The 26,423-nt window shown below is 50.6% G+C and overlaps 1 protein-coding gene across 2 annotated transcripts; it reads right to left on the reverse strand.

Annotated features, from left to right (window-relative positions):
* Nucleotides 1-22,574, reverse strand: CCDC124 (coiled-coil domain containing 124). 2 transcript variants are annotated; one of them, XM_034755269.1, is made up of 5 exons: nucleotides 22,416-22,574; nucleotides 19,281-19,452; nucleotides 4,890-5,076; nucleotides 4,306-4,420; nucleotides 1-2,509 (listed from the first exon to the last, which is right to left on the reverse strand). In XM_034755269.1, exons 2-5 carry the CDS (start codon nucleotides 19,437-19,439, stop codon nucleotides 2,305-2,307), a joined length of 666 nt encoding a protein of 221 aa, XP_034611160.1. In that variant the 5' UTR covers nucleotides 19,440-19,452; nucleotides 22,416-22,574; the 3' UTR covers nucleotides 1-2,304. The 2 variants fall into 2 exon arrangements, with proteins under 2 accessions (XP_034611160.1, XP_034611161.1); XM_034755270.1 differs by lacking the exon at nucleotides 22,416-22,574 and adding an exon at nucleotides 21,578-21,623.
* Between the last annotated feature and the right edge of the window lie 3,849 nt (nucleotides 22,575-26,423).

Raw genomic sequence — 26,423 nt, forward strand, 5'->3', positions numbered from 1 at the left:
TGCCAGCATGATTCAAAGGCTTTATTTCTTCCATAGTTTACAGGTTGGGATTTCCATTTTTAATATTAGATTAAAACAAAAACAGGAGCTTTTCACACTAAAAGGAGGGAAAGACGCAATCTTGTATTTCTCCCAGTCCTTGTGCCAGCTGGATTTCTTTGAACTCTTGGGGATAGTGGAAGGGGCAGGATGGTTTGGGTCATCCTCGGTTTCTGAAGCAAGTCTGAGTAGGGTGTGAAGAGGGCAAAGGTTGATGGGAATACCTGGCTGGATATGAAGCCAAAGCAAGAGGGGAGCCACATCGAAAAGGGTTTTCAATGCAAACCCGACTGTCTCACCGAGCTCCAACCAGAGCTACCACAGTGCATGAGCAGCCACTTCAAACGCAACAGCAAGTGGGCACGGTTAGGCCACCCCCAATCAGTGCAGTGGGTGGGGAGCTTCTTCTCTGTGTTTACTGCCATTAAAGGAAACCCCCACCGCTGTGGTCTGGCAACGAGGGACTCCACAGAAAACCTCCCCACCTCTTCCTACTGCAGTGGAGGCCAGCCCTAAACCTGACCTGTGGAGTCAGATTTCCATCCACGGCAGGCAGACTTTTACCCAAAGAAGTTTGGGGAGGCTGCCTACAGGCTAGTGCCTTGGGGTAGGGGGCGATGGAAGTCAGGGTTATGAGCTGGCTCACGGAGCAGCTTTACAAAGAATGTCAGCGCCAGCGGAGCACGGTCTCCTCGTTCACCCAGCTAGCGGGTTAGGATTAAATGCCAGATGACAGCAGCCTAGGCCTGACATGGCAGAGACGATGCACAGGTGAGGGGCTAGAGTTGATTGCAATCCTAGAGCCTAAGCGCAAAGTCAGGGTGATGGCCTTGGACCTACCTCGGTAGGTTTTAATTTCAGAAGGAGGGGGTTAGAGCACAGGGTGGCAGGACGGGGGGGAGGAGGTAAGCATTGTATGTGTAATGTGAGGGCTAGAATTCCATGTTAGCCCCTTGGTGCTGGGCTGCTGGTGTTCCCAGGAGCACTGCACGGCTCGCAGGGGAATTCGCAGCCTGGTGTTTCACGGTGGATATTTGATTCCCTAGCTCCACTCGTGCAGAAGGGAGAGGGTTAGGACTATTCACAAAACACAACGGCACTGCTGACTGGGCCAGCGAGCAGCGTTTAAAGGGCTGGAGCAACGCAGAGCAGGGTGTCGAACTGCTGCCTTCACGCAGAAGGTGGGAGAAAGTCATTGTGACCCCTTGCGTTAGTTGCCGTGGTACAAGATCCACATTCCCCTTGCGAGGGGCAAAACGCACCCCAGGCGCCAGCCTGCTCTTCATGCGGAGCGTTCTCTGAAGTCCCGTTCTGATCTCCCGCTGCGAAGCCCTAGGATTCCCGCACACGGGCCGTGGGGAAAGCTGCGTGGAGAAGCGATAGCACCTTACATGCTGCACTGATCCTTTGCTTTTCCCTTGGAGATGGAAGGGAGGGCAGAGAACGACAAGTGGCTGCAGTGGAAGAGTTCCCGCTAATCCTGTCCACAGCCTCGATTCCACTTCCCCCCGCGCTGGGTCACTGACTGACACCGAGGGAGCAGCAGCAGGCAGGATAGTGGCCTAGCACTTAGGGTTAAACCCACTCCTAGCCCATTACCTCCTCCCAGAACAATCTAGTGCTGCTCGACCTGCCTTCTTCACCCTGTTCTCTTGCCACGGGTCACCAGCTCTGCATTGCAAAGGTGGTCTTAGGGCAGCTCCAGCAGAGACAGGGATAAAAAGAGGACACTTCAGTTTGAATGGGGGTTAAACGTGGTGCGAGGCAGCTCAGGTGTCTAGACAGTCATGGAGGGCCATGGGAATGCCCGTGTGGCAGTGCCCCATTTGGTACAATACTCTCAGCGCTCCAGGGTGGGCAGGAGTGACCTTTCTAAACTGACGACCACGATTTTAAAAGTTAAAGACTGAGTTAATCCATCTGGGTTGCGTGGGCCCAGCTGCCCAAGGATATAAAACAAGGGGCTGCTCTGGAGAGGTCTGTATGCAACGGACAGTTTCAGAACATCTGCAGCAGGCAAGGCTCCAGCCAAGATCGGGGAGCCAGGCTCCCTGGGGCGCCCCGAGAAGAGCCGCACGCATCTGTTTGGATCAGGAAGCCTCACGTTTAATTAGGAGTCCAACAAGAGGGCACAAAAGAGATGGAGCGGGGGTGGGGGAATAAATGAAGCAAGGTTCCTTGGGTGGCTTGGTTTTCTTACGTGTTTGAAGGAAGCCCTAGGTCTCAGCCCTGGCCTCGGGGGAATGGGCTGGTTTCTTTCCAGTTCTATTTTTGGCTGTTGTAGGTCATGTGCCTCTGGTTCATTGGGTTGTCTGGGGACCTCATCCACTCCTTCTTGAGGAGCTGCTTGAGCTGGGAGAGGCGCATGTTGGGGTTCTCCTGCTTCAGGCGTGGCAGGTTGATCTCTTCAAATGTGGCAAAGGCAGCTTTCATCCGGCGCTCTGGGTGACGGTCCAGGTCGTCAGCAACGCTGTTGGGAGAAGAATATTGGAAATAAGAACCTCAGTCGCTTCTAGCTGGCACCAGCTCAGCCCAGGCCCTTGGGAAGAACCCTATCCCGGTCAGAGGCTGGGCTAGATCATTGGCCAGTTCCAGTTCTAACCACGTCATCTAGGGCTGAGTGTCCTTAGCAGTGACAGTGTCTGGAGGATGCTTCAGTCAGAAGAGTGGTGCTGGAAAGGCACATGCCAGCTCTGCTCCCCAGGCATCTCCAGTCTGTCCACTCAGACACACCAGCTCTAACCCCTGCGCAGAACAGTAGATAGCGCGCCGGGAAAGCCTCCCGCATCAAACAGGATGGTTGGCAGAGTTCAGGAGGACACTGGAAGCAGAAAGAGGACAGCTGGCTTTTCTGATCCCAGGGGAGTTTCAAAAGGAGGCCTTAGCCCCATTTGTAAATGCAGCAAACCAAATACCTCCAAGGACAAACAGAAAAAGCAATGATGCTCCCCCTTCGTTATTCTGACTGACTGTGTGTGACGTTACCTGATTAAAATACGACTATATAGACCGTTGTTGCAACCACTGTTATATATCTGCAGCAAATCTTGTTGAGTGAGGTTGAAAAGGTTATGATTGTCTGGTTATGATTATGCTATCTGTATGCATGTATCATTTTTGTATGTGACATTGTAAGTATTGGCTCTATACCTGGATTTCAAATGTTGGCTCCTGGGGTACCGCCCAGAAGGTAGCACCCAGCACATCTTGGAGGGGACTATTCAAATGGAGTGGCCCATCGAAAGAACATTTAACAGGCAAAGGACCATGGGAGACGCCCATCTCCACTTAATGAAATTTCCTGCTGTGACTAGGCAAAATGCATGGACATGGGACTTGCCCATGTAACTCCAAACTCCATCTTGCTGGTGTAGTTTTCCACAGTAAGAACGGGATGCCCTCCACAGGGCACAAAGCTATAAAAGGCCCTGGAAACATCTCCACTGTCTTCAATCCTGCTTCTTACCTCTAGAGGAACTTTGCTACAAACCGCAGCTCTGAACAAAGGACGAAGGACCCATCCAAGCTGTGGATGTACTCCAGAGACTTGACTTAAGCCAGCAGTTTATTCCATCACTGCTACAAGCCTGAACCAAGAACTTTCCCATTACTGGATGTAATTGATTTCATTTCACCAATTTTAACTCTCACCTTTTTCCTCTCGCTTTTTATAAATAAACCTTTAGATTTTAGATACTAAAGGATTGGCATCAGCGTGATTTTTGGATAAGATCTACGTTCTATATTGACTTGGGTGTGTGGCTGGTCCTTTGGGATCAGAAGAACCTATTATTTGATAAGACTGGTTGTAAAGCACCATTCATCTCTGAACCCAGTGCTATTGGTGGCGACACAAGAACCGGAATGCCTGAGGAAACTGCCTCTCTGTTTTCTTGTTAGCCAGTGTGGTGAAACAGGAGTTTATTTTGTGGCTGTTTGGTATATCTTATAAAAGATTAACCACCAGTTTTGGGTTGCGTTTGCCCCATTTCTCAGCAGTTCGTCCTGAATTTGGCATCCTCGGTGGTGACCCACTACGCGCTTTCAGGAAGTTTCGCTTTTTAGGCAGGGATTAGAGGCTGTGCAGCAGGAGGCTGATGGATTTGCCTTGTTCTTGCTGCATCAGAGGTGGATAGCTACATTTTTTAGTGGTAAAACACCCAAAAGTGCCTGGGCTGCCACCTCCAGGGCAGGGCTGCTTCTGGGGAATCTCTAAGGAAACCAGTCCCTTTCCAAGGGAAGCACCATGAAGCTATGGCCAAATACCTGAGGACTGCAATGGCATCTTCAATGGTTCTGGCTTCCACCGTGCCTTCCTCCAACACTCTTCTGTTGATGTTTTCCTCCAAGGGAACATCCAGGTGGCTCTTCTGCTTCTCCACTGGAATAGGAAGGGAAAAAAAATTCAGCTCGCAGCTAGATGAAGCCTTTGAGAGGTACGGACACGCCGGGGCAGGAGTATTCATTTGGCTGGCACTCGGAAGAAGGCCAATACCTGAAGCTTTAAACAAGTCTGGTGTCCAGAGTGACACAACAGCAACTTAGAGTGAAATGCTAGTTTAGCCTCCTAGGATCGGAACCTCTCCTCTCTCTCTGGGGCTTGGAGATACTGGGACCAGTTAGACACAGCAGCTAGGAGTCCCTAGCAGGGATGCAACAAGGGTGCATCATTGGGACATGGGAAGTCAGGGTTCTCTAGTCCTCAGGACATCTTGCACTTTGCCAAATCAGACAGATGTGGCTTGCTCTCTGGGGAGCTCATGGGGCCTGAGCAGCCCGCCTGTGAGGCATACCAAACCCTTGTGCTAGTAGGGGACATTCAGTGGTATAATGATGGAGAAGCAGCAAACCTTCATCTCCGTTCTCCTTCTGTTGCTGGTCTTTCCGGATGGTCTCTTCAATCTGAGCCCTGGTGATCTTGCCTGGGGTGATTGGTTTCGGTAACTTCCCTTTCAGCTTCGCATCTTCCTCTTCCAGCAGGCGCTGCATCTCCTTCTTGCGCTCCAGCTGCTCCAGACGGCGCTTCTCCCTCTCCTCCTGGAAGGGAGAGACAATGTGAGGTCACTTCCTGCCCCAGGCCTCTTGTCCCACAATGCCCACTTCCACCATCAAATCAGCCACTTTATAGCAACTTAGGATCACAGGAGACAGATGGAAGAGACACATTTTGATTCAATCAAGTCCACCCTCCTGCTAGGACCGGAGAGAAAGTGACTTGTATGGAGATGGGCATCTAGCTTCTTCATAGTCTCAGCCCACCTGCTCTCCCTGCCCCTCACCTCCAATATCATACACCAGAGCCACCAATCATGGACAATGGAGTCATCTTCCCAGAACCTCTTCCACTCAGAGCAAGATGCTCAAGAACGGCTTTAGAGCGAAGCCAGAACATGAGCGAGACTTGGTAGCTCTGCTACTACATGCAGGAACATGAGAGATCCCTTGTTTATATCCAGAGACCCCCTTAGTTGCTAGGGCAGCATGCCATAAGCACACGCTGCATTTGGAGGAGGAACACCAGGCCGAAGGAGATTGGCGCCGGTCTGCATTTAGGACAAGTAATAAAACATGGGAACACAAAGGTACCCAGCCTTTCCACTAGAGAGAGGATTACAATAGTGCATCACCCCCAGTGCAAGGGACCGGAGGGGAGGGGTGTTAAGGCATCTCTTTATCACACTGCTGCTTTTATGTTTGCTCAGTAACCTTTTAGTTTCAAACTCTGGTCTCCCATCAACTGCTGCTAAATCACCATAACAACGACCCCTGCTGGCTGCCCAGGAGGGACAGAGTTCATTCAGCCCATCCAGTCATGAGAATAAGGGGACATGCAACATGGGCCGGCACATGGGGTCCCCACCAGTGTTTGCAGCAGAGTTCACTTAAGCCCTGCTAGACTCATATTCTAGGCCCCTTCCCCAGGCTACCTCACAAAAAGTGGGCCAGGAATTTTGCCCATCATGCTGGGATTTCAAAGCCCATCTCAAAATAGTAATTAGATGAGGTAATTTCACACTCCCCGTGCGATTGCCAATTCCCCCCCCCCCCCTTCATCTGTAATCGTGAACTGGTTCACTGTGATGTCAGCGTGGTGAAATATAACCCGTCAATGGAGGAGAGAGATGCCGACCAAGACCGTTAACAATCAGGATAAGTTTTCCCACTGTTAATTTTAATAAGAGTGAAAGGGTCAGAGTTTGAAAGTTCAGAAGTCCTGACATTCAGATCAAAAGGCTGAGCAGTTTCTCGGCGTTCTCCTTTTTTAAGAGAGAATAAAAAGGCTAATCTGAATCTCTAAACTGAAGCAATTATTGTAGTCCTTAAGCAAGAAACACTGCCAATTTCACTCAAGACATTGAACCTCCGTTTTGCTGGCGAAGGCGCCGCTAGGAGACAATAGTGCAATTAGACACTAAGACTTTAGCAGCTTTTGAGTTTTATCTTCATAGTGGAGTCAAAGCCCCAGAGAGTTTCACAGCCAACAGCACCGTCATTCTGTCCAGCTTGATTTTGTCTGCTAGGGTCACAAAGCGACTCCACTCCCAAATAGCAGCCCAGTACTTCGGTTAGTTCCGTGGCCACTCTTAATTATGGGTCTCATCCATTATTCACGGGGACGGTACAGCTAACTAATCATGGGTTTTGCTGTGAAAGGCAGCTGCGGAGTAGAACAACTGAAGCAGTAATGCACCCTGCCTTGTTCACTGTGTTTAAGGAGTATGGGATTATGTATGCCCACTTTAGAGACTGTAAATACGGCTGGGTTTTAGAGCTACTTTGGAAAAACAATTTTCATTAAGCCATTCCTCAGCTTGGGAACTTAAGGAGCTTCAGATCAGACAGACAGCGATATAAAATGTGCCCCAGGAGCCACCGTATCAGTCTGATGCAATACAGATAAGCCTTTCAATCCAGGCTGGGAAGTAGCCTACTAGCATACCTCAGATTTAGAGCCGCTCCGATCCAGGATGGAAAAAAGCCACTATGGGGATGAAGTTTATTACAATTGGCAGGCTGCAAATTCTTGCTCACTAAGTGCTTTGTTCCGATGCCTTTGGAGATGACATGACGTTGTTCTAGCATTTGGCTCAGCCAGTCCTGGCCTGTCCCAGCATGAGTCACCTCATAACACATTAAGTAGGTTCCCTGGCTCCCACAAGAGCTGGAGGAGCCCACTTGCTTTACATTGCCTCTCTCCATTCAGTTTCTTGATCTTATTTGATCAACCGCCTTAGATGAGCAGGTTCTTCAGACTCCATTAAAGAGGGTAGAGCGTCACAGATAGAAGGGTCTTTCCAGGTCATTTGCATTAATGCTTTAAGTCAGGGGTAGGCAACCTATGGCATGCGTGCCGAAGGTGGCACGCGAGCGGATTTTCAGTGGCACTCTCACTGCCTGGGTCCTGGCCACCGGTCCGGGGTCTCTGCATTTTAAATTTAATTTTAAATGATTCTTAAACATTTTAAAAACCTTGTTTACTTTCCATACAACAATAGTTTAGTTATATATTACAGACTTATAGAAAGAGACCTTCTAAAAACATTAAAATGTAATACTGGCACGCGAAACCTTAAATCAGAGTGACTAAATGAAGGCTCAGCATACCACTTCTGAAAGGTTGCCGACCCCTGCTTTAAGTTCAGGGTGAACAACCAAAACCAAAAGCCATTCATTGTTTTTCCACTGGCTGTGATGCAAGAACAGATTCACCCATCAGCATTTAGCCCATTAACAGATGACAGAATGAAATCCCGCTCTCCTGGTACCGCACCACCGCAGAGTGGACACGGCTAAGAAGGGCTGTGGCAGTAGGTGTGTCACAAAGGTACTATTTCTGCTGTCACTACACTTTGTTCTCTCTGGCCCTGATACTGCCCTTTCCTCTGCAAGCTCAAATCTCTTCAATTCTTGCCTGCTCTCGTGCAAGTCCCATTCAACACACCCTCCTGTAGGGGATTTTCCCTGCCCAAACCCCTGTATTTCTGGGCAGCTAGAAGAATTCACTGCAGGGCTGCTTTATGGGGGGTTTTGTGGTTTTTTTTTTTTTTTTTTTTTAAAGCTTTAAAAATCTTAAGTAACTTTTCCTACAAGTACCAACTGCTTACTATGAAGCTGAAGCCTGGCCCTGCCACAACGGAGGATTTTAAAGCCCTCATTACAAATTCAGATTACGCTATGAAGAGTCTATTACACATTGATGTTCTCCGCTGTAGGAGATCTTACTTGCAGTTGGATTTAAAAGCCCCCACATATGGTCACCGTTAAACACAAGTGGAGCTCTCCATCCTGAAACAGCAGTTTGTCGGTGAACCACAGCGCATCCAAAGCCACGCTTCCAGGCCACAGCTGTGAGAACGGACAGCGTTGGGCTGCATCCAGCAGCCCTCATCCTGCTTTGCTACAGCTGCCGTTTCTTTGTCAAATCCACAAGCAATCTGGCACTTTCTCTAATTGCAGGGAACAGTTTGATGAGCAGGTCCCGTATGAAATGCATCTCTCAACGCCCCCCGTCCTGGTGCTTGTGTCTCTCTCAACAAGGCAGCCTGGAGGCAAGGGGGGGCAAAAAGGGATGGTTTACCCCAGGCCCTCCATTTGAGGGGGCCTCAAACCCTGTGGCAGGTGGGGGTCACAGCACCACTCACTGAAATTTGGCCCCATGGCCCCTCCACCATGACAGAGGAGCTGCGGGGCCAAACCTGAGAGGTACTGCTACCCTATGTGCCGGATTGCAATGCCACTCACTGAAGTTTTCCCCCCACAGCACTTCCTAAGCCTAGCTGAGCAAGTAACCACAGACAGAAGTCTCCCGTTGCATCTTTCCACTTCTCCGGGGTAAGGCAGCTCTGTTAGACAGCTGACTCACACTGGGAGTCCTGACTAGCCTGCTAGAATCTGTTTCAAACTGTTCACAGCCTTCCATTCACTTTTAAAAGGTTAGTGTATCTGGAGAAACCACGAAGATGAGAGATTCATCCCGGTATTTGCTCTGAATAAAGAAGAGCCACGCATACTCCCCATTTGACACAGATTTGCTGAGCATGAAATAGACCGACTCGGCCAGTGCTGCAATTCCATTTCATGCGCTTGCTAATAAAAGCGGAGCGACAGACGTTTGCTCCTCTTAAAGCTAACTGGGCAGGGCTGCAGATACAGCAATGGTATCACGAGAGACCGCAGACTCTAGTGGCACGCCCGCTTAAGAGGTGATGCAACTTGTGTTTGTTCTTTCCTAGCTCTTCATTGCACATGCACCAGCTCCAAGGTCTCTCAACAATATTTTCACGCAGAGGCTCGGGGAGCAGAGCCTGGTCAGACGCACCCCTCATCTAGGCGAAGGTCCAAGAGCATGGATTAGGGTTGGCAGAACCGTTGCCGGAGCCACCTCGAACACTACGTCACGTACCAAGAAGGGACAGGTGGGTCCATGGCAGGACAACGCAGGTTATATACAGCAGTCGTCAGTGGCAGCCTTAGCCCTGTGTGCTCTCTGCCGCCTGCCTAAACGACCACTCAAGGGTTCCCTCTGCTCCCCATCAATATCACATCTTCGGAACCACCGTCTTACAGTGCCACCAGAGGCAGAAGAAATCACTGACCACAACAGCCACCTGAGAGCGTGCGTAAGTAATTTAATTAGACCTATAGTGAACACAGGAGAACCAGCAGAGTATTCATGATACTGGTGTTGTGTGTCTAGAACACGGATTACTGTAAAGCGAAACTATTCTCAGACCGCTTTGTCCTCTCTCTGATGCGCAAGTGTGACTGAACAAGGTAACCAAAAGAAATCCCTGGCCCAGTAAGCACCTTTGCGATACTACCAGCCTGGCTGTAGGTATGAATAATTCAAGAGGCGGATAAGGAGCGGATATACAAGTGCTAATGAGCTGAGGGAGGGAACCCCGACATTTCAGGACAGAAACATTATTTGTAGTTAGAGAAAACGTATGTTTTATTCCCTTTGCTAGTAGGGTAACTTGTTCTACAAGACAGCTAGCTCTGCCACGGGTTTCTACACTGCGACTCCACTGGTCTCTCTGCATTCCTATAGTCCTTTTCAAAATAGGATCCTCGAGTAATAAGTGGCCCACTTCATTTTACAGGATGGGGAAAATGAGGCAGAGAAGGGAAGCAACTTGTGCTCTCTTCCCTCCAGCTCATGCTGCAAGTTAGTAGCTAAGTGGACAGACCCCAGGAATCCCGACTCCTAGTTCCTTGCTCTGACCACTAGCCAACACTACTCCCTGCTCTCTAATGTTTACAACTGAGAGGCTCCACTTCCAGAAAGTAATCAAGCCCAAATCATTACTAATTTGTCACAAGGCATGCAAAATATACACGATCAGATTTCACTATCAGCACTTGGCTTTCCACCCTGCTCTGGGCCTTTAGTAGGGTTCAAAGCTGGAAGACCCTGTTGCAGCGCCGGGAAGTCTGCAGCAACAGCAGGAATTGAATCACGGGCGGCTGAGTAATAAGGCTTGCGGGCACATGAGGACCAGCGTTTAACCAATTCACAGCAAGTTCCTGAGTGTACAAATGTCAATTTCCTTAATGGGCTGACAGCGCAGAGGTCAGTCGTTCAGGGGAAGGAGCCTTTATGGAAGAGGTCTCTACAGATTGGCAACAGCTGAAATTCCATGCCAAGAATGAGTGTTTAAATAGTTATGGGGCTGTCTCATTTCCATTGAGGGGGCTTTTCTTACATTAGAGACAATGTACAATTTATATTTCTGTTTTGGACTCACAGGAGCTCCTTAAGAAAGTATTTAAATTCCTTCATCAGGTTGAGTCAGAAGTAACTCCTAGTTGTGTGTATCACCGCAATGAATCAGCAGGAGTGCTCTAATGAAAGGGACATTCCAGTTTTTGTAAGTGAAACATACAAGCAAAGCAAGCAGCCAGCTGGAAGAGAAACCCCCAACAACATCAGAGTCAAGAGGGCACAGGAAAGGAAAATTTCCTTGGCCGGACATTCCGCTCACACGCCTTTCTAGCGATTCAAAATAAAATTTCCAGCCTTGCAAAGAACTGGCCAAGCGAGAACCGACTCATTAACTTTCACAATGAATTCCCTCCTCCTAGATGGAGGGAGAAAGGTCACAGCCGTGTGGCTCTGAGCAATGGTCAAATGAAGTGGCTGTGCTCCCAATCAACCTCTTCGCGGGAGACTCGGAGGCACACCACAGAGATCTCTGCTGGAAGGGCAAAGTCGTTACTTCTCACAGAGCAGAAGAACTAGGCAATGCCAAGTCGGATACGGTCAGGAGGGGGGGCGTATAAGCAAGCTGGAATAAGAATACTGAGCGTGCATATGGGCCTTTGAGGTTCTCCACGTCGGTCAGATTGATCAGCCCTCAAAACCCCCAACGTAGATCCATTTTACAGATGGGGGGGAAAAACAGAGGTAAAGGTCTCAGGACTTGATGGAAGTCACAGCAAGTCAGTGGCAAAGCTGGAATTAGCACTTAGGCCTGAGCCTAGATCTCCTAGTCCTCTTGCGCTCTTGCCACCAGACCCCACTCCCCCTTCATTTCTCACTCACCCCCAAGCTCAGTGCCGCTCCTGTAGCTGCGGCGAGCATCCGCCTCAGCACCCGGACGTGGGGCCTAATTACTCCATCGGTTTAACAGTCCATTTAACCAAAACTTGCCTGCCTGCGATAACACTACAGGAGGAGGAGATCAGTGTACAGAGGGGCCAACCTGTACCCCAAGATTCAGACTAATATGACCAGGAGCGTCCGAGGAGTCCGATGCCAGCAGAGCTTTGGGAGACATCTGTACCCTTCTAACACATGACTGTATCCATCACCGGAAAGAGGTCTTAAATGCACAGACCTTTAATTTGCTGGCTCTCACAATAAGCCTGTTCTCTTTGAAAAGAGGTGGCCACGGATTCCCTCCATTCCAACTGGGGTGCAGAAGCTAACAGGAGAGACCTCCTGAAGCCTGACATTTGAAGAGGCCTGCGAAGCAGAGAGAGAAGTGGAGGGACACAGCGTGGTACTTCCACTTCCAGACACGCGCTGTGGAGGGAGAGTGTAAAAGGGATTCCAGGCAGCTGGCTACATAGGTCACCCATGGCAGGTAATGGCTTTCCTGGCACTTCAAAGCTGCCTTTAGCTGAAGCACAGCGTGAAGCGGCCAGTAAGTGGAAGACCAGTCAAAACACTATTTGAATCCCTTTAAACGGCCCCTCCCCTTGCTGAGAGGACAGCTATCACTCCCGGAGGAATTCTGCACCAAAAAATTAAAAGTTCTGCCCACAATATTTTAAAAGTCTGCAAAATTCTGCCTATTTTATTTCTCAAAACAACACAATATAATCACGCCAGTTTCAATTACTCTGGTAATTTATTATTGCAAAATACCGGTCAGCAAGTGTCTAACAATACAGACAACAAAAGAGATTCCCCCAAGAGCAGTGAGTTAAAGAAACCCCTACTACAACCCAGTTCCTGATTCAGTTATGCTTTCGTTGGGCGTCTCAGTCTGGGTATGTCACATGCCAACTGGGCACATCTTAGGGGACAATTTTGCCCCTCTGGTCTTCTAGTCGATTCTCATTTTTTCACCCTGCCCCTGTAGGGTTACCATATGTCAAGTTCGCAAATAGAGGAAAGTGCCGGAGGAATGAAGACAGGTGTGCGTGTGTACTGGCATGGAGTATTTTGGGGGTTCTGGAGCACCCCACCAGCCCAGACACACGCACCCCCTTTCCCCAGAGCCCAGGAGCAGGCTCCACTCCACCTAGGAGGAGTGAGTAGGGGTAGTCTGGCCAGTCTCCAAAGGGCACTCCCACCCAGCAGAGAGGACACCCCCGTGAGGGTACTGATAGACCGGCTCACAGCCAAGATCTTTTTCCCCATAGAACAATGCATGGTTCTCCCAAGATGGCACAGGACCACAGCTGAGTTTCCTACACACAGCCAGCTTTAATCATATCTGCAATGAGGGCTGGGGCAGCCCACCATTTGGCTGAGCACAGAGCAGATTTAAAAGATCTCCTGGATGTCTGAGTAGCATCTTCCTCCAACAGGGGAAGGAGAAGCTTTCTTGCTACCATTTCTATCCCCACTCAACAGTGGTGCAGCATTGCCATGTGTTATTCTCCACCTCAGAAGCAGCCGCATTTTTGCGGTGCTGGATGTACAAAGTTGTAAATGAGATTAATGCAAGACCACCACTTAGTGCTCATTTTCCCTTTTGCCGTGTCTCCATACCTCCAAGCATAATTTTATTTGCAGAACATTTTCTCTCAAGAGATGTATTAAAAAAAACCCTCTGAATCTGGACAGCATTTTGAATATTCGCTTTGTGCTTTCAGCAAATGCAACATTATGTGTGTCATAGGAGCCTTAGACATTTAGTCAATTTGCCGACTCTTCCCTGAATACTTGGTAGATCTGTTCAGAGCTCCCTGCAGACTCACCTCACCCCTTGCTTCAGCATTCAAGGGTATTCCACAGCCAGATTGCACTTTAGTTAATTGCAAGAGGAAAAAACACATGACACTTTAGCAGGGCGGGGCTAAGGTAATGCACTGAGGCAACAGGCTGGCTTTTAGATGAGGAGGCTTGTGCTGGGGGCAGGGGAGAGCGAGGAGGGGGACGAAAGAGAGGCGTAGAACAGACATGTTTTACCTGGTTGGTCTACATTTACACCCCAACCTTGCACAATGGGCCTTTCCATTTCCGGCCTTCTGATCGGGAATGGCAGGGTACGGAGCCAGGTCAAGATTGAAAGGCATGGGACAGAGCGGTGTTTAGAGGGGTAAGGGCACTACCACAATCTATACTATGGACAACTGCACGTCCAGGCTCCCTTGCGCTGGCCATGGTGAGACAAACTGCACCCCCAGGGCTTCAATCTGAAATGGACACAACAAAAGACAGGAAGGGATGCAGAGACAGGACTTGCCCAAGGTCGTACAGCAGGGCAGCTGCAGAGTGGAACAGAAACCAGGTGCAAGTCCCCGTTCAGTGCCCTACCCACTGGGCCCTGCTGCCTGGGTCTAGTTTGTACGATTTGCCCCTCATGCATGAGCACAAAAGCCAGACTCCCCTATGGCGAGTGACAAGAAGTGGTCTGTTGCTAGAAATACTGGAGACTAGAAATTGATGCCTGATGTTAGCTCAGACACTCCGTTATGCAGCAAAGCCAGGATATATATACACTGTTCTCCATTAGCAGAGATCATCTCAAAACGCTGTAGGTTTAAAGACACAGCAAGACAAATGCCACAGGTGAGTCATCCAATGACAGGCGCCAGCCGATCAGCCAAGCCTTGATGTTGCCTTTTAGACATTAAACTTCCTAATGACCAGATCTTAAGGTGCCACCGTACGGGCTGTGTCTATAGTGCTTAAACGAGCCCACCAAATTGTTTTGTGCAGAGAGTCACTGAACCCTGAAATGACTCAGAGAGGCAGCAGCTTGAGGAAAATAGCACGCTACATCCTAATTCACAACACAAGGGCTTTGGTGGTCAGCATCTGCCAGGGACAGGAGGGAGAAGGGGCGTTTTAAAATCCAAAAACCCAACACACCCTGCAGCATTCTATCCCCACGGCTGTCATTCATTCTTTCTAGCCGAGGAAGTTTGTTATTGTGCAGGAAATCAGGAGGTAATGGGTCTTTGTGCCAGCCCCATGCAGTAATACATTACTGCCACCACCTGGACAGATTTGGGGAGAGTCGTTTTGGTCCTGAATGAAGAAGGTGCTAAGGGCATGTCCACACTGCAACGCCCCCCCTCCCCCAGGGCTGGCCCGAGTCAGCTGACTGGAGCTAGAACACTGCAGTGTAGACATTCGGAGCCTGAGCCCTGAGATCCCAGGAGGGGGGAGAGTCCCAGAGCCCAGGCTCCAGCCCGAATGTCTACACTGCAATTGTATAGCCCCACAGCCTGAGTGAGCTGCCCCAGGCCAGCCGGGGGTGTTTTACTGCAATGCAGACTTACCGTTAGAGACGGTCCCCTACACGCACTGTAACTGAGAGCAGCACAAGTCCCTTTTGCACCGAGGGAGGCTATTCCCCTGCTAGATACCATCCTTTGGCACATCCCGTCCAAACACGTTTGATGGATTCTTCAGTCCTATTTGGGCACCTGCCTTCCTAAAATCAGAGTCCATATAAATTCTCCGTTTTACCCCAATCCTGCCCAGACAATTCAGTCATTAACTGCTGATGGCTATTCAGCGACACATACAAAGCTTTGCCAGCAAAACTATGTCATCGGGGCACGATTCCTCCCCCCCGCCCAACAAAGCCAGGCCAGAAAAAGCCCCAGCGTAGACAGTTATAGTGGCAAAAGAGGCTTTTTGCCCAGCTAGCGGACCCTGTTTGGGGCACGGGAGGAGCTTTACCAGCAATGGAACTCTTGCCTTTATACGCTGCGTCACCACGAGGGAGACGGACGGTTTAGCTCGATGAACATATCGGGGCGGTCAAACTTACTGACTCTGAGCCACATACGATAATCTTCATCGCCTCGAGAGCCGGGCGCACCTGCCGGGGCTTGGCAGGTTTGAGACCCGCCAGAAGCCCCGAGCTCTCCTCCCCACCAGTCTATTAGGCGGAAGGGGGGCCCCCTCCGGGAGCCAGACTTTAACCGTTCAAGAGTTGCTGTTTGGCCACCCCTGGAATAGATCTATACCGGCGAAGCGTTTCAGGAGTACACCAGGCCAAAGAGAGATGGTCTCAGTCCAGCTCCTAGTGGACAGGTCTCCACACAGCCACAATAAGAGAGAGGAAGGAGGCCTTGTGGTGAAGGCACTGGACAGGGACTCCAGAAATGTAGGTTCTGTTTCCAACTGCACCACGGATTTCATGGGACATTTCCAGAATCCCCAAGAGTACGGCAGCGAGAGGAGGGCAAAGTATCCATCAAAGGCCACTGAGTAAAATGCAAAGACATGACATTTTAGTGGAGCATGCCCAGGCCTTGAAATCGAGGGGTCTGTTTTATGTGCAGTGACTGCACACTACAACCCCAGTGCATAGCGAATACTACCCCATGTCCCCATTTGCGACAGATAATCTTAAAGCTGCAGCAGAATGCTGCAGTTGTGGAAAGTGCACAGTCTGCTCTCCCTAAGGAGAGACAGAAGGTCGACGCCGCCACAAATTTCAGATACTCATGGAGCCAGGCGTTCGTTTAGATTTTTCACAACTGATTAGCGGCTTCCTAAGACTGCGGCCTGGGCAGCATCTTCAGGCTATGCTTGCACATATTAAGATGTGACGCAGATCGCGATTAAATTAAGCTCAGCAAAGAGACGTTTCGAAGGGTGAAGGAAAGGAGACAAAAGAGGAGAGGGGAAAAATGCCAAGAGACTCCAATATTACATTTTGTCTAACGCGCTCTCAGCTCGGCTGAGGAAGATCGCATCTCATGGCCACGTCCCCAGTCAAAGTACATTAGCAGCATTAAGACTTCAGAGGGAAGCTGAACCAAGCGGCTCGCTAAGCTATGATTACTTCAGTAACCATTTTCTGTCTGCAGAGAAAGAAAAAGCAAACTACACATGCCGAGTGCAGCCAACGCCCCCAAGTTTGAGAAGGTCAAACAATTCCTTGCTAACATTTTCTTTACAGGGAAAAAAAAAAAAGTGTTTATAGACAGGCTTCTCAAGCCTCTTGCTCCATGAAACACATGGGGCTTATTTCTCATTCTGATGCCCAATGTGCAGCATGCCATGGAAGACAGCAGGAAAGAGACCCGAGATGAACCGATGGGCATTAAAGAGCAAAAGCTGATATCTCCAGATCAGAGACACTAGAAATGGAAATTCACTCTTAGGTATTCCTACAGCAGCCAGCCACTGGTCCTAGCACCCCCAACCTGATCAGACAAGGACTCTGCCACCCAGTCTGCTGTGCATACTCTAATCCAGCACGGATCTGCGCCAACCCTCACTCTCATGATCACAACGGCCCACGCTGCATGATGAGTTGAACAGGAAGCTGGCTGTGGTGGACCACCACAGCAGCTCATCAGGTCGCAAGAGGAAGCCTAGAACACCAACCATTTAGTCCATCTCCCTCGGCAACGGGGGACTGTTCCCTTCACTTGGTTTTCCCAGTACTTTGCTTCAGCCAAGACGGCAGAAACAGAGGCCCCAGCTCAGCCACTTTGCAATTCAGTAACTTAGAATCACCATCCCAGTGATCAGCTTGTGCTGCACATTGGATGCAACTTAAATAAAGCCGCTGGCTCAATGACCTTCTGCTTTATTGCCTTCCCACTGCAATGCTCCCCACACCTGGTTATGGCCTGATCTCAGGGTAAACACAACTGCGAGGCTCTACGCCACTAGGCAGCAATGGCTGGCCAGGAGAGAGTTTGGCACCGCATGCAGGCATGCTACTGAAGCACGAAGGGTGCCAGACGGCCACCTGCCATGCTGCAAGACGCCAGGCCTTTCACTGTCAGAAGTGATGGCCAGGCATAAACACCCCTTTGGGCGCTAACTCAGAAAGACAGTTGAGCTACCCCACTGGGACGGCACACCTAGAAATCAGTCTCTGCGCTGGCATCCCAGCCAAGAGCGACGTTTTCCAATACTGCTATTTTGGGGGGGGGTGGAGGTGGTGAAGAGGGGATTTTTAAACTAGGTCGGAAAAAGCATCAGGATGCAATAAAAACAAGTTTTTCAATCAGTGAGTTAAGAGCCACAGAAGAGACTTAACCCATTTGTGTGGCTATTTTCTCTTAACTCTGATTCCTATGGGACTTGTTGAACAGGCTTGACGAAGCCCTGGCTGGGATGATTTAGTCGGTGATTGGTCCTGCTTTGAGCAGGGGGTTGGACTAGGTACCTCCTGAGGTCCCTTCCAACCCTGAGATTCTATGATCAGCCATTTCAGCTGAAAGCAAAATTAAAATAGCAAAACCCCAAATCTTTAAAAAGAAAAGAAAAGATGCTTTTGAAAAAAAATGTATCCAGGGTTCCTAAATGAACGAGAGTACTCTACTTTTTTGCAACAATGGTGAAGCTGTAACATGTACTTTGCAATGGAGAGGCCAAAATACATTATTCCAAAGGAGCATAAAGGCCTTTAATGTTTTTGTTTATGTAAATGAATGGGCAAACTAGAGCAGAGATCAGACCAGCCCCATATATTCAGTACACCCGCTTAGCTTCCATTGATGGAGTTTACAGTGGGAGCAGACCTACACACATTGGGCATTTCATTTCCAGGACTCCCTGGGCTAGGAAAGGATATCAACAGGGTAACCAAATCCTGTTTTAGAAAAGCAAGTTCTACTAGCAGTTAATGGTGGCAATTAAGTTTCTAGGAAACCCATGGAAGTAGTAAGATGTGCACTTGCTTGTGTATGGCTTGCATGGGGATTGTGAGAACTTCATAGCTTCAAACTGACACGGTAGGTCAAATAAAAATGTTACTGGAATGGGAGGGAAACTTACCTGACCTACAACATACAACACAACCTTCAAGTCTGAACGGTCCAGGGGTTAACATTGAACTGTTCCACCCATCGAACAGCTAAATGATTTACATACAGAGCACAGTAAGTGGATTAGAATCTAATTGGTTTTCTGGGAAAGAGGAGTTTTCCCAATGTTACAAAGGTGTGAAAAAAAGGCAAGAAAAAAAGTCATGTGCAATCATAAGAATGGTTGGACTGAGTCAGCCCAAAGGTCCATCTAGCCCAGTATCCTGTCTTCTGACAGTGGCCAATGCCAGGTGCCCCAGAGGAATGAACAGAACAGGTGATCATCCAGTGATCCACCACCTGTCGCCTATTCCCAGCTTCTAGCAAACAGAAGCTATCCTTTGTGGATTATATATTTCTTTGATTTGCAGGAGATGGACAAAAGATTAGGGCCCATGTAGTCCAGGCTCCTGCAGGACTATTCCCTATATGTTCTTCTGCACTTTACCCAGTTCAGTTTAAATTATTCCAATGGGGCGCTCACCATTTCCCTGAGGGAGCAGCTCTATCATCTAACACAGCTTTGAGTTGTGCATTAACATTCATCTCCTCAGTACATTCTGCTTCTGTTCGTTCCTAGGGTAGCACTGAGCTCTAGCTACCGTTCCTGAAAGAGTCCAGGACAGTGCTTCTGGCTTCAATGGTAGCCTTGGAACAGAAGAACAGGAGCAGCCCCTGCAAGGGAAGTTGGGGTTCCCAGGTGTGAATGCAAGGACTTGCCACAAGGCTCCCTTACACACACACATTCCCTCCCACCACACCACCCATCCATTTACCTTCCTCTGTTCCTTCCTCAGGACGTGTTTGTCCTCATCCTTCCAGAGGGCATCTTCCAGCTCCTGCTGCCGCTTGGCATCGGCTGCTGCCTTCGCCTCGGCTTTCCTTGCGCGGGCAGCAGCCGACTTGGTGTTCTCGCCCTGGAACTTCTTGGGCATCCCTCAGGGTGCACTGCGGAGAAGAGGGGGAAAAGCATTGCCAAAGTGCTTGCCTGGGCCATGGGTTCAGGGGACATCCCCTGACAGACAGGGTCAGCTCTGATCCCAAATCCCATCGAGGAAGTTTCTTTTTCCGGCTGTGGCTGTCTATGCTAGAGCCTAGGCTGGTAGAGCTCCCTAGCAGAGATGCAGCCTGCATTGACTGATGGAGTGTCTGTCAGCGTAGGAACACCGGCTTAGCTACATCGGCAGCAGCCTATCGACATAGCTGCAGCCACACTGGGGGGTTTGTCAGCACAGCCATGTTGGTCAGGGGGGTGGGGTTTTTCACACCCCAGAATAACGTAGCTACGCTGACAGAACTTCTAAGTGTAGACCAAGTCTGAGCCAAACTGCTTCGAAATCACAGAGAGGCCAGACTGGTGGCTGACAGCAGAACTGAGAGCCAAGAACTCAACTTCTAACCCCAGTTCTCCCCCACCACTGTAAAGTGGGGACAAGCACCCATACTAACTTGCTCACAGGGATGCTGCAAGGGCTAGTTAAGATTTGTAAAGTGCTTAGAAAATGAAAAGTGCAACATGTATGTCAAACATTAGTGTGGCTTGATCTGTGGAGAAACCGCCGCATAGAATATTTAGTTTCCGTCACAATTTAGATTTAAGACCGACAGACTGGCCTTATTCCTGTCCGCTAAGCCACCCAACTTACATAAAAAAAAAAAAAAAAAAACAGTCTGCTATGATTGCAAAATGAAATTCTAGCTTTCCTTAGAGACTTTGACCCTTACAGAGAAAATTCAATTATCCAACAAAGCCAAAGGTCTGGAAAAACAAAGATTTTTTTGTCATGTAAGCGGTTGTTACTGCACTAGAGGTCCTGTTTGTGCATTCTGAAGAAAACCAGTATTTCCTCTCTTAGAGCAAACTACAACCTCCAAAATACAACAAAAGGATTGAGTCCAGCCCTTCACTCAGATACGACTGACAGACACAGTGCATCCACGCCTGCGTACGTGCACATAGCCGCTGGTGACTATTAAGCATCTGTGGTGAGGATTCTCCCTATTAGTCACTCACAGAGGAAAAGGCATGACAGCTTTCCTGTTCTACAAGAATTCATAAGTGGAAGCAAAGCAAGAGACCTTCTGGTTCAATAATAGCACAGCTAGTGCACATGGTCTGCATTTTAACACCAGCCTCTTTACCATTTTGGGATGTAGAGCAGACAGAAGGAGCAATTGCTTCATCCTACGCATTCTCCCTCCTACCCCACTGCATTGTGGGTTTTCTCATAGCCTTTAAAGAACTTAGGTCTGCCACTGGCAATGTTCGTTATATCATCATGCCTTCCACGTCATAAGTCAACATTAACCTCAAAGCTTTTATTAAATTGCCTCAAGTGATTTTAACAGGATTCCACAAAAATGAGATTATGGGACAAAGGAAAGTTACAAAAGCCCACAAGTGTCTTTCCTGTCCTAGACCCTCCTCTATCAGAGCATCTCAAACACATTCACAAAACACAGATCATCTAGCTTTGTACACAAGTTAAAATAGGAACAACAAGGCATATAAACAAAATCCCAAGAAAGCCACCATTCCTGTATAACCCTGTTTTCCTCTTCTCCCCTCCCCGCTCCGGACCCCAACTTAACTTCTTGTCACTATCATATCTAATTTAAAGATGAAACTCCTTAGGTCAGGGACCCTGGCTTATGTTAAAACAAGCATCACACGCACACACAGGCCTCATCTTCACTAGAATAAAAGAAGTCATGATAGATAACACATTAAAACTCTACAGAAAACAAGTTGTATTTTAACATGTGTTAGCTGGTAGGGGGTGAACCCTAGGGGGAACGCTTTAACTCAAAGTTTAAACACATGTTAAGGCACACTATCATGACTACACCATGTCAGAAGCATGTTGCCCAACATATTTAACATCACAACTTAAATTTCACTCTAGGCAAGACAATGGTATTGTGTCAGTTACAGGGTCAGTTGATACAAGCCTTGTCAGAATTTATATACATTTGCCAAGTAAAGATTCAGCAGACAGAATGACTTGTGTGCTGAAAAGAGTTCTTTAGAAAAACAGGGTACAAGCATACAGAGAGGTGTGAAGCCGGTTACCTGGTCATCATTTATGAAGCACTTCCCGTTTTCCAAAGCACTGTGCAAACATTTAACTGGCATAAAGTAAACACGCGCGGGAAGTAGTACTAAAACCAGGGCTTGAGGAGATATTATCGGAGTCTTCTCGGAAAGCAGAAGCAAAGACGCTCTAAAGATTTAATGAGCCCAGGTTGGTCCTGCCTGAACTGAAGATGACACCTCCTGAGCAGGGAGAGCTGAGACTATGCACCAGCCCCAGGGCAGGCCTGACAAACCCAGCATCCCTAGAGTCATTTGGGGGTGGGAAGACCTCTGAGTCGCATGGCTCTTGATGGGGGTCAACTCCCACCCCTCCTCCCGCTCAAAGCACAGACTGCTTTGAAAGAATGGTTACAAGGAACCCAGCCCAGGCCAGGCCCATGCTGGAGTAGGCCTAGCCCCCCATCCCACCCCTTGTGCCCCACACCAGATACCCCCAGCTCCAATACGCTGAACCCCCAAACCCAGCCAGCCAACCGTGCTTCCCATCCCCCCAAACCCACCCCCCAGCTGCCCCCCACATCCTGACACTCAGCTCCCCCTTCAAACCTCCCTCCCACCTCCACCCCACAGAATGGACCCTGCCCCCCACCCTGGAGTGGGGGCCCCGCCCCCCAGGCTCCCCCCAACATCCTGACACCCAGCTCCCCCCCCCACCTCTTTCAAACCTTCCCTCCCACCTCCGCCCCACAGAATTGCGCTCCCCCCGGTCCAAGCCCGGGGGGGGGGTAACCCCCATGGGTCCACAACCCCCCGTGACCAGGGAGCCCGGGGGAAGCGGGGCCCGGCTCAGCGGCTCCCCCCTCCCTGCTCTGACCTGCTGCCGGCTCCGGCTGTCGCTCGCTTTGCCCGTCACGGGGCGCCTTATCCCTGCCTGAGGGGAGGGGCAGCGGCCGGGCCCCTGCCGCCGTGAACGGTGGGGTTGGGGGAAGGGAGCACGGACGCCTGGGGAGGGGGAGGCGGAGGCGAAGGCCCGTGGGTGGGGCCCAGTTGGGTCCTTCCACCCTTTGGGTCCTTCCACGCCCGCGACGCGCTCCCGGGCGGGCGCCATCTTTGTGCGGGGCACTCTGTCGTTCCCCCTTCTCTCGCCGGCTCACCCCTTGAAAGCGTCGTGCGGGGGAACGCGACCAGCAGCCCGATCGTAGGCGGCTGCCGAGGGGCGGCTAATGGGGAAAGACCCCGTTGCATACCCCTCCTCCTCTTGCCCCGCACAAAGATGGTGGACTCCTCCCTACGTCATCACTGTGCTGCCCCGCACCAAGATGGCCGCCGCCGGCTGCCCATTACTGGCATAGCGGCTGCGCCCTCCCCGGTTCTCTCTGGACGTGTCTCGCCCCGCCCCGTCGCCATGGAGATGGAGATGGAGCTGGAGCTCCTTCCACACTGGCTTGGCCGGCCCGAGGGGGAGCCCGGCCCCGGAGCAGGACAACAGGGCGAAGGGGGAATGTTGAGCCCGGATCCGCGGGCCGAGCGAGAGGCCTGGAGGGGCGGCTGCGCCTGGATCGCACAGCCACCGAGCCCATCCATCGCTGGGACCGAGAGCCGGACCCCTTCCCCCCCCCCTCCCCCCCCCGCCCCCCCCCCCCCCCCCCCGCCTCCCGTGCCCCCCCCATCCCCCCCGTCTGCCATGCGCCCCCCATTCCCCCCCCAGGCTGCCGTGTACCCCCCTTCCCCCACTCCTGGTATTCCGTGCACCCCCCATTCTCCCCGGTCTGCCATGCGCCCCCCATTCCCCCCCCAGGCTGCCGTGTACCCCCCTTCCCCCACTCCTGGTATTCCATACAATAGCAGCCTAGATGTTCAGACCCAGGATCTCAGAGCCTGGGCTCCAGCCTGACCTTGAACGTCTACACTGTCATTTTATAGAGCCCCATGAGCCCGAGTCAGCTCACCTGGGCCAGCCGTGCCCGTGCCGCAGGTCTTTTATCGCAGTGTAGATGTCCCCCCAGACAGCCCCTCTCAAGCTGGGATTCCCCCTTAAAACCCGCTTTTTAAAATGTCAGACTTGTTTGTTCATGGGATGATAAAAGCTGAGTTCGCACCTTGGTCAGTTTCCTTCCCCTCCCACGCCTCTTTGAGGAACTTTCAAGAGTTGTGAAGATGCAAGTACTGTAGATCTGGGTAACATTGATGAGATCAGGTGACTTTGGGTACCATTTGCTCTCATGTGATCTTAGGAAAGGAAAAAATACGTCAAGAGTCGGTCGGTCAGTCGGTTCCTGGCTTGGCAGACATCTGTTCAAGCTTTTGCCTCCCACCGCATCAAAAGCAACCTTTTCTTTTGCCCATGTAAAATGAAGAATCTCTTGACAAACTGCCCTGGGGTCTGTCGCATCCCAAACCCAAGGCAGGCGAGGCGTGCAATAATGTGGTTAAACTGTACTGGGGAGGAGACGCTGGTGTGGACGTTGAGTGAGAGCAATTAGGGGAGTTGATTTCCGTCCTTACCTGTGGAACGTTCGTTCCATCTGTGCACCAAATGGAGGATTGCTCTGTGTCATGCATGAGCCCAGGCGAAGCCGCGATTGCTGCGACCTCCCTCCCTATTCTTTCGTATGTCCATGAACCTTGCCTCAGATTTCTGAATTCCAGCTCCTCTTCTCTGCCACCTGCCCTCCCACTGAAGCACTGCTCACTAAGGAGGAGGTGCATGGTGGCTGCTGCCCCTTGGTTATCATCACCAGCCAGATGCACAGAACGCTTTGTGTCATAGACCCTGCTCTGCAGTAAGCTGGATCAGGAAGAGGAGAGGCTGGGAGGGAAAACGAGGCTCCCTGGCCAGCTGACTGGAGGTGAAGGCAAAAGGCATCAGGCACTGGGTTAGGGTAGAGCTGGGCGTGGGGGATAGCCAGAGACTAGGCAGTCGGAATACAATCAGCCCTGGACAGCTACAGGAGTCTCTCAAACAGCTGTTTATACAGGGTTCCCCTGTATGCTCCTGGCAAGCCTGCTTGAGCCTTCACATCCCCAGCCCTGCCACATTACTGCATCTGTGTGACATTAAATCAGGCTGTTAACCCCGTGCTTGCTGGGAAAGCAAGGGCTAGGGCTTCTGGTTCAAAAGTGGATTCCACTCACCTGCCCTCTAAGCTGACCTGGAGACTTGACCAGCAGAGATGGGGAGGTCTCTGGACTCCAGCCTACAGGGGATGAGCAGCGAATGGGAGTTACTCAAGTGGGGCAAATGCAGGCCCCTGTTTGTCACAGGAAGCACACCGGTCGTCTTGGGACAAGAGCTGGGAGCCTGTTTGTGACTCCCAGGGCTGGCTTGTTGAGGGGAAAGGCCCTGTTTGTCTCTGTGCTAAATGAGCTGCTAAACTGTTCATAATAACAACAACAAACGCCTGACCCCCTCCTGAATCAGCCCCAAGAGTGACCAGCCTGTCTGACCCCCTTAACCTGCAGCCAAAGGGGTTGAATCCTCCTCTGTTTCTGGGGAATGGAGTGTGCCCACCTCTCTGCGTGTGCACAGCCTTCCAACCAGCAAGTCCTCTCAGTGCTCAGATTTTCTAGACTAGGGACCATGGCAGCTTTAAGGAGAAGCTGCAGAGGTGCCGGGGCTCCCAAAGCTGCTCTTTGCTTGGTGTTTAACTAGACTGGTTGTATCCACCCCACTCACCCTTGCAGAGAAAGTGACCAGGGCAGGGACTTCTATGTCCAAGTCTCTTCTCTCTGGCTGCGCAGCCATGTTCACTCCGGGGTTCCTGAGCACTCACAGACCACTCTGCCTCTTGAGCTCAAGGAGTAGCTCTGTTAGCTGTAGGAATACAAATCACTGGCTCTCCAGCAGTAGAGCTCAGAGCGCTTTGCAAAGCAGGCCAGTATTATTAGCCCCATTTTATAGATGGGGAAACTGAGGCACGCGGCAAGGCAGTGACTTGCCTAAGATAACCCAACAGGTCAGTGGCAGAGCTGGGAATAGAACCCAGGTGCCCAAAAGTCCAGTCCCATGCTCTACCCACTAGGCAATGCTGCTGTCCCACTAGTAGCAGTAGTAGGCTGTTATCCTCTTTTAGGGCCAGAGGCTTAGTCAGCATCTTCCTCCGCCAGAGGAAGCTCGTTCTGAGCCTCTGACTTCGACAGGGAATCAGATCTGCAGGTGGGGAATTGGGGCCGGGGTTGAGAGGCGGTATTCCCGCTGGCTTTGCCACGCAGTGCAGGAGGGGCCTTCGCTCCATGGGCAACTTCTGTGGATGGCAGGGTGGGAGCAGCCCGCAAAGAGCCCGCTGTGGAGTTCTGTGCCCCCGGCAACCTTTCCATCCCGGGCCTCTGTGAGGATTAACTCATGCCCTGGAGCCTGAAATGAGATGATCCAAGCAGCTACAACTGGTGTGGGGGAGGCCAGCAGGGGGTCATTAAAATTATCCAGCTGGTCTTTGCTACTCTGGTAGAGGTGATTTTAGCCTAGGGCAGGGGTTAAATTAACACTTGGCCACATAAAATCCACCCAACCCCAGGGAAATCGAACCAGTCCCCTGTGCTCCCCTGTCCCCAGCATTAACACCATGTGGTTAGGCTGAAAATCCAAGACAGGAAGTGAGAATGTTATTATGTATCTTGAACACCTAGGAAACTGAACAGAGCTCAGGGCCCCATTATGTTGGACTCTGGACAGACATGGTGAGAGACAGGCCCTTCCCTGAAGAGCTCACAGGCTAAACAGACAAAGGAAAGGAGGGGAAACTGAGGCACAGAGCAGGGCAGTGACTTGCCAAGATAACCCAGCTTGTCCATGGCAGAGCCGGGAATAGACCCCAGGTCCCCTGACTCTCACTGCCCCCACCATAGGCACCAGGTTTGTAAATGTTTTAGATGGGGTCAAGCC

Source organism: Trachemys scripta, chromosome 22 (assembly GCF_013100865.1).
Source record: "Trachemys scripta elegans isolate TJP31775 chromosome 22, CAS_Tse_1.0, whole genome shotgun sequence".
In the NCBI taxonomy this organism is placed as follows: Eukaryota; Metazoa; Chordata; order Testudines; family Emydidae; genus Trachemys; species Trachemys scripta.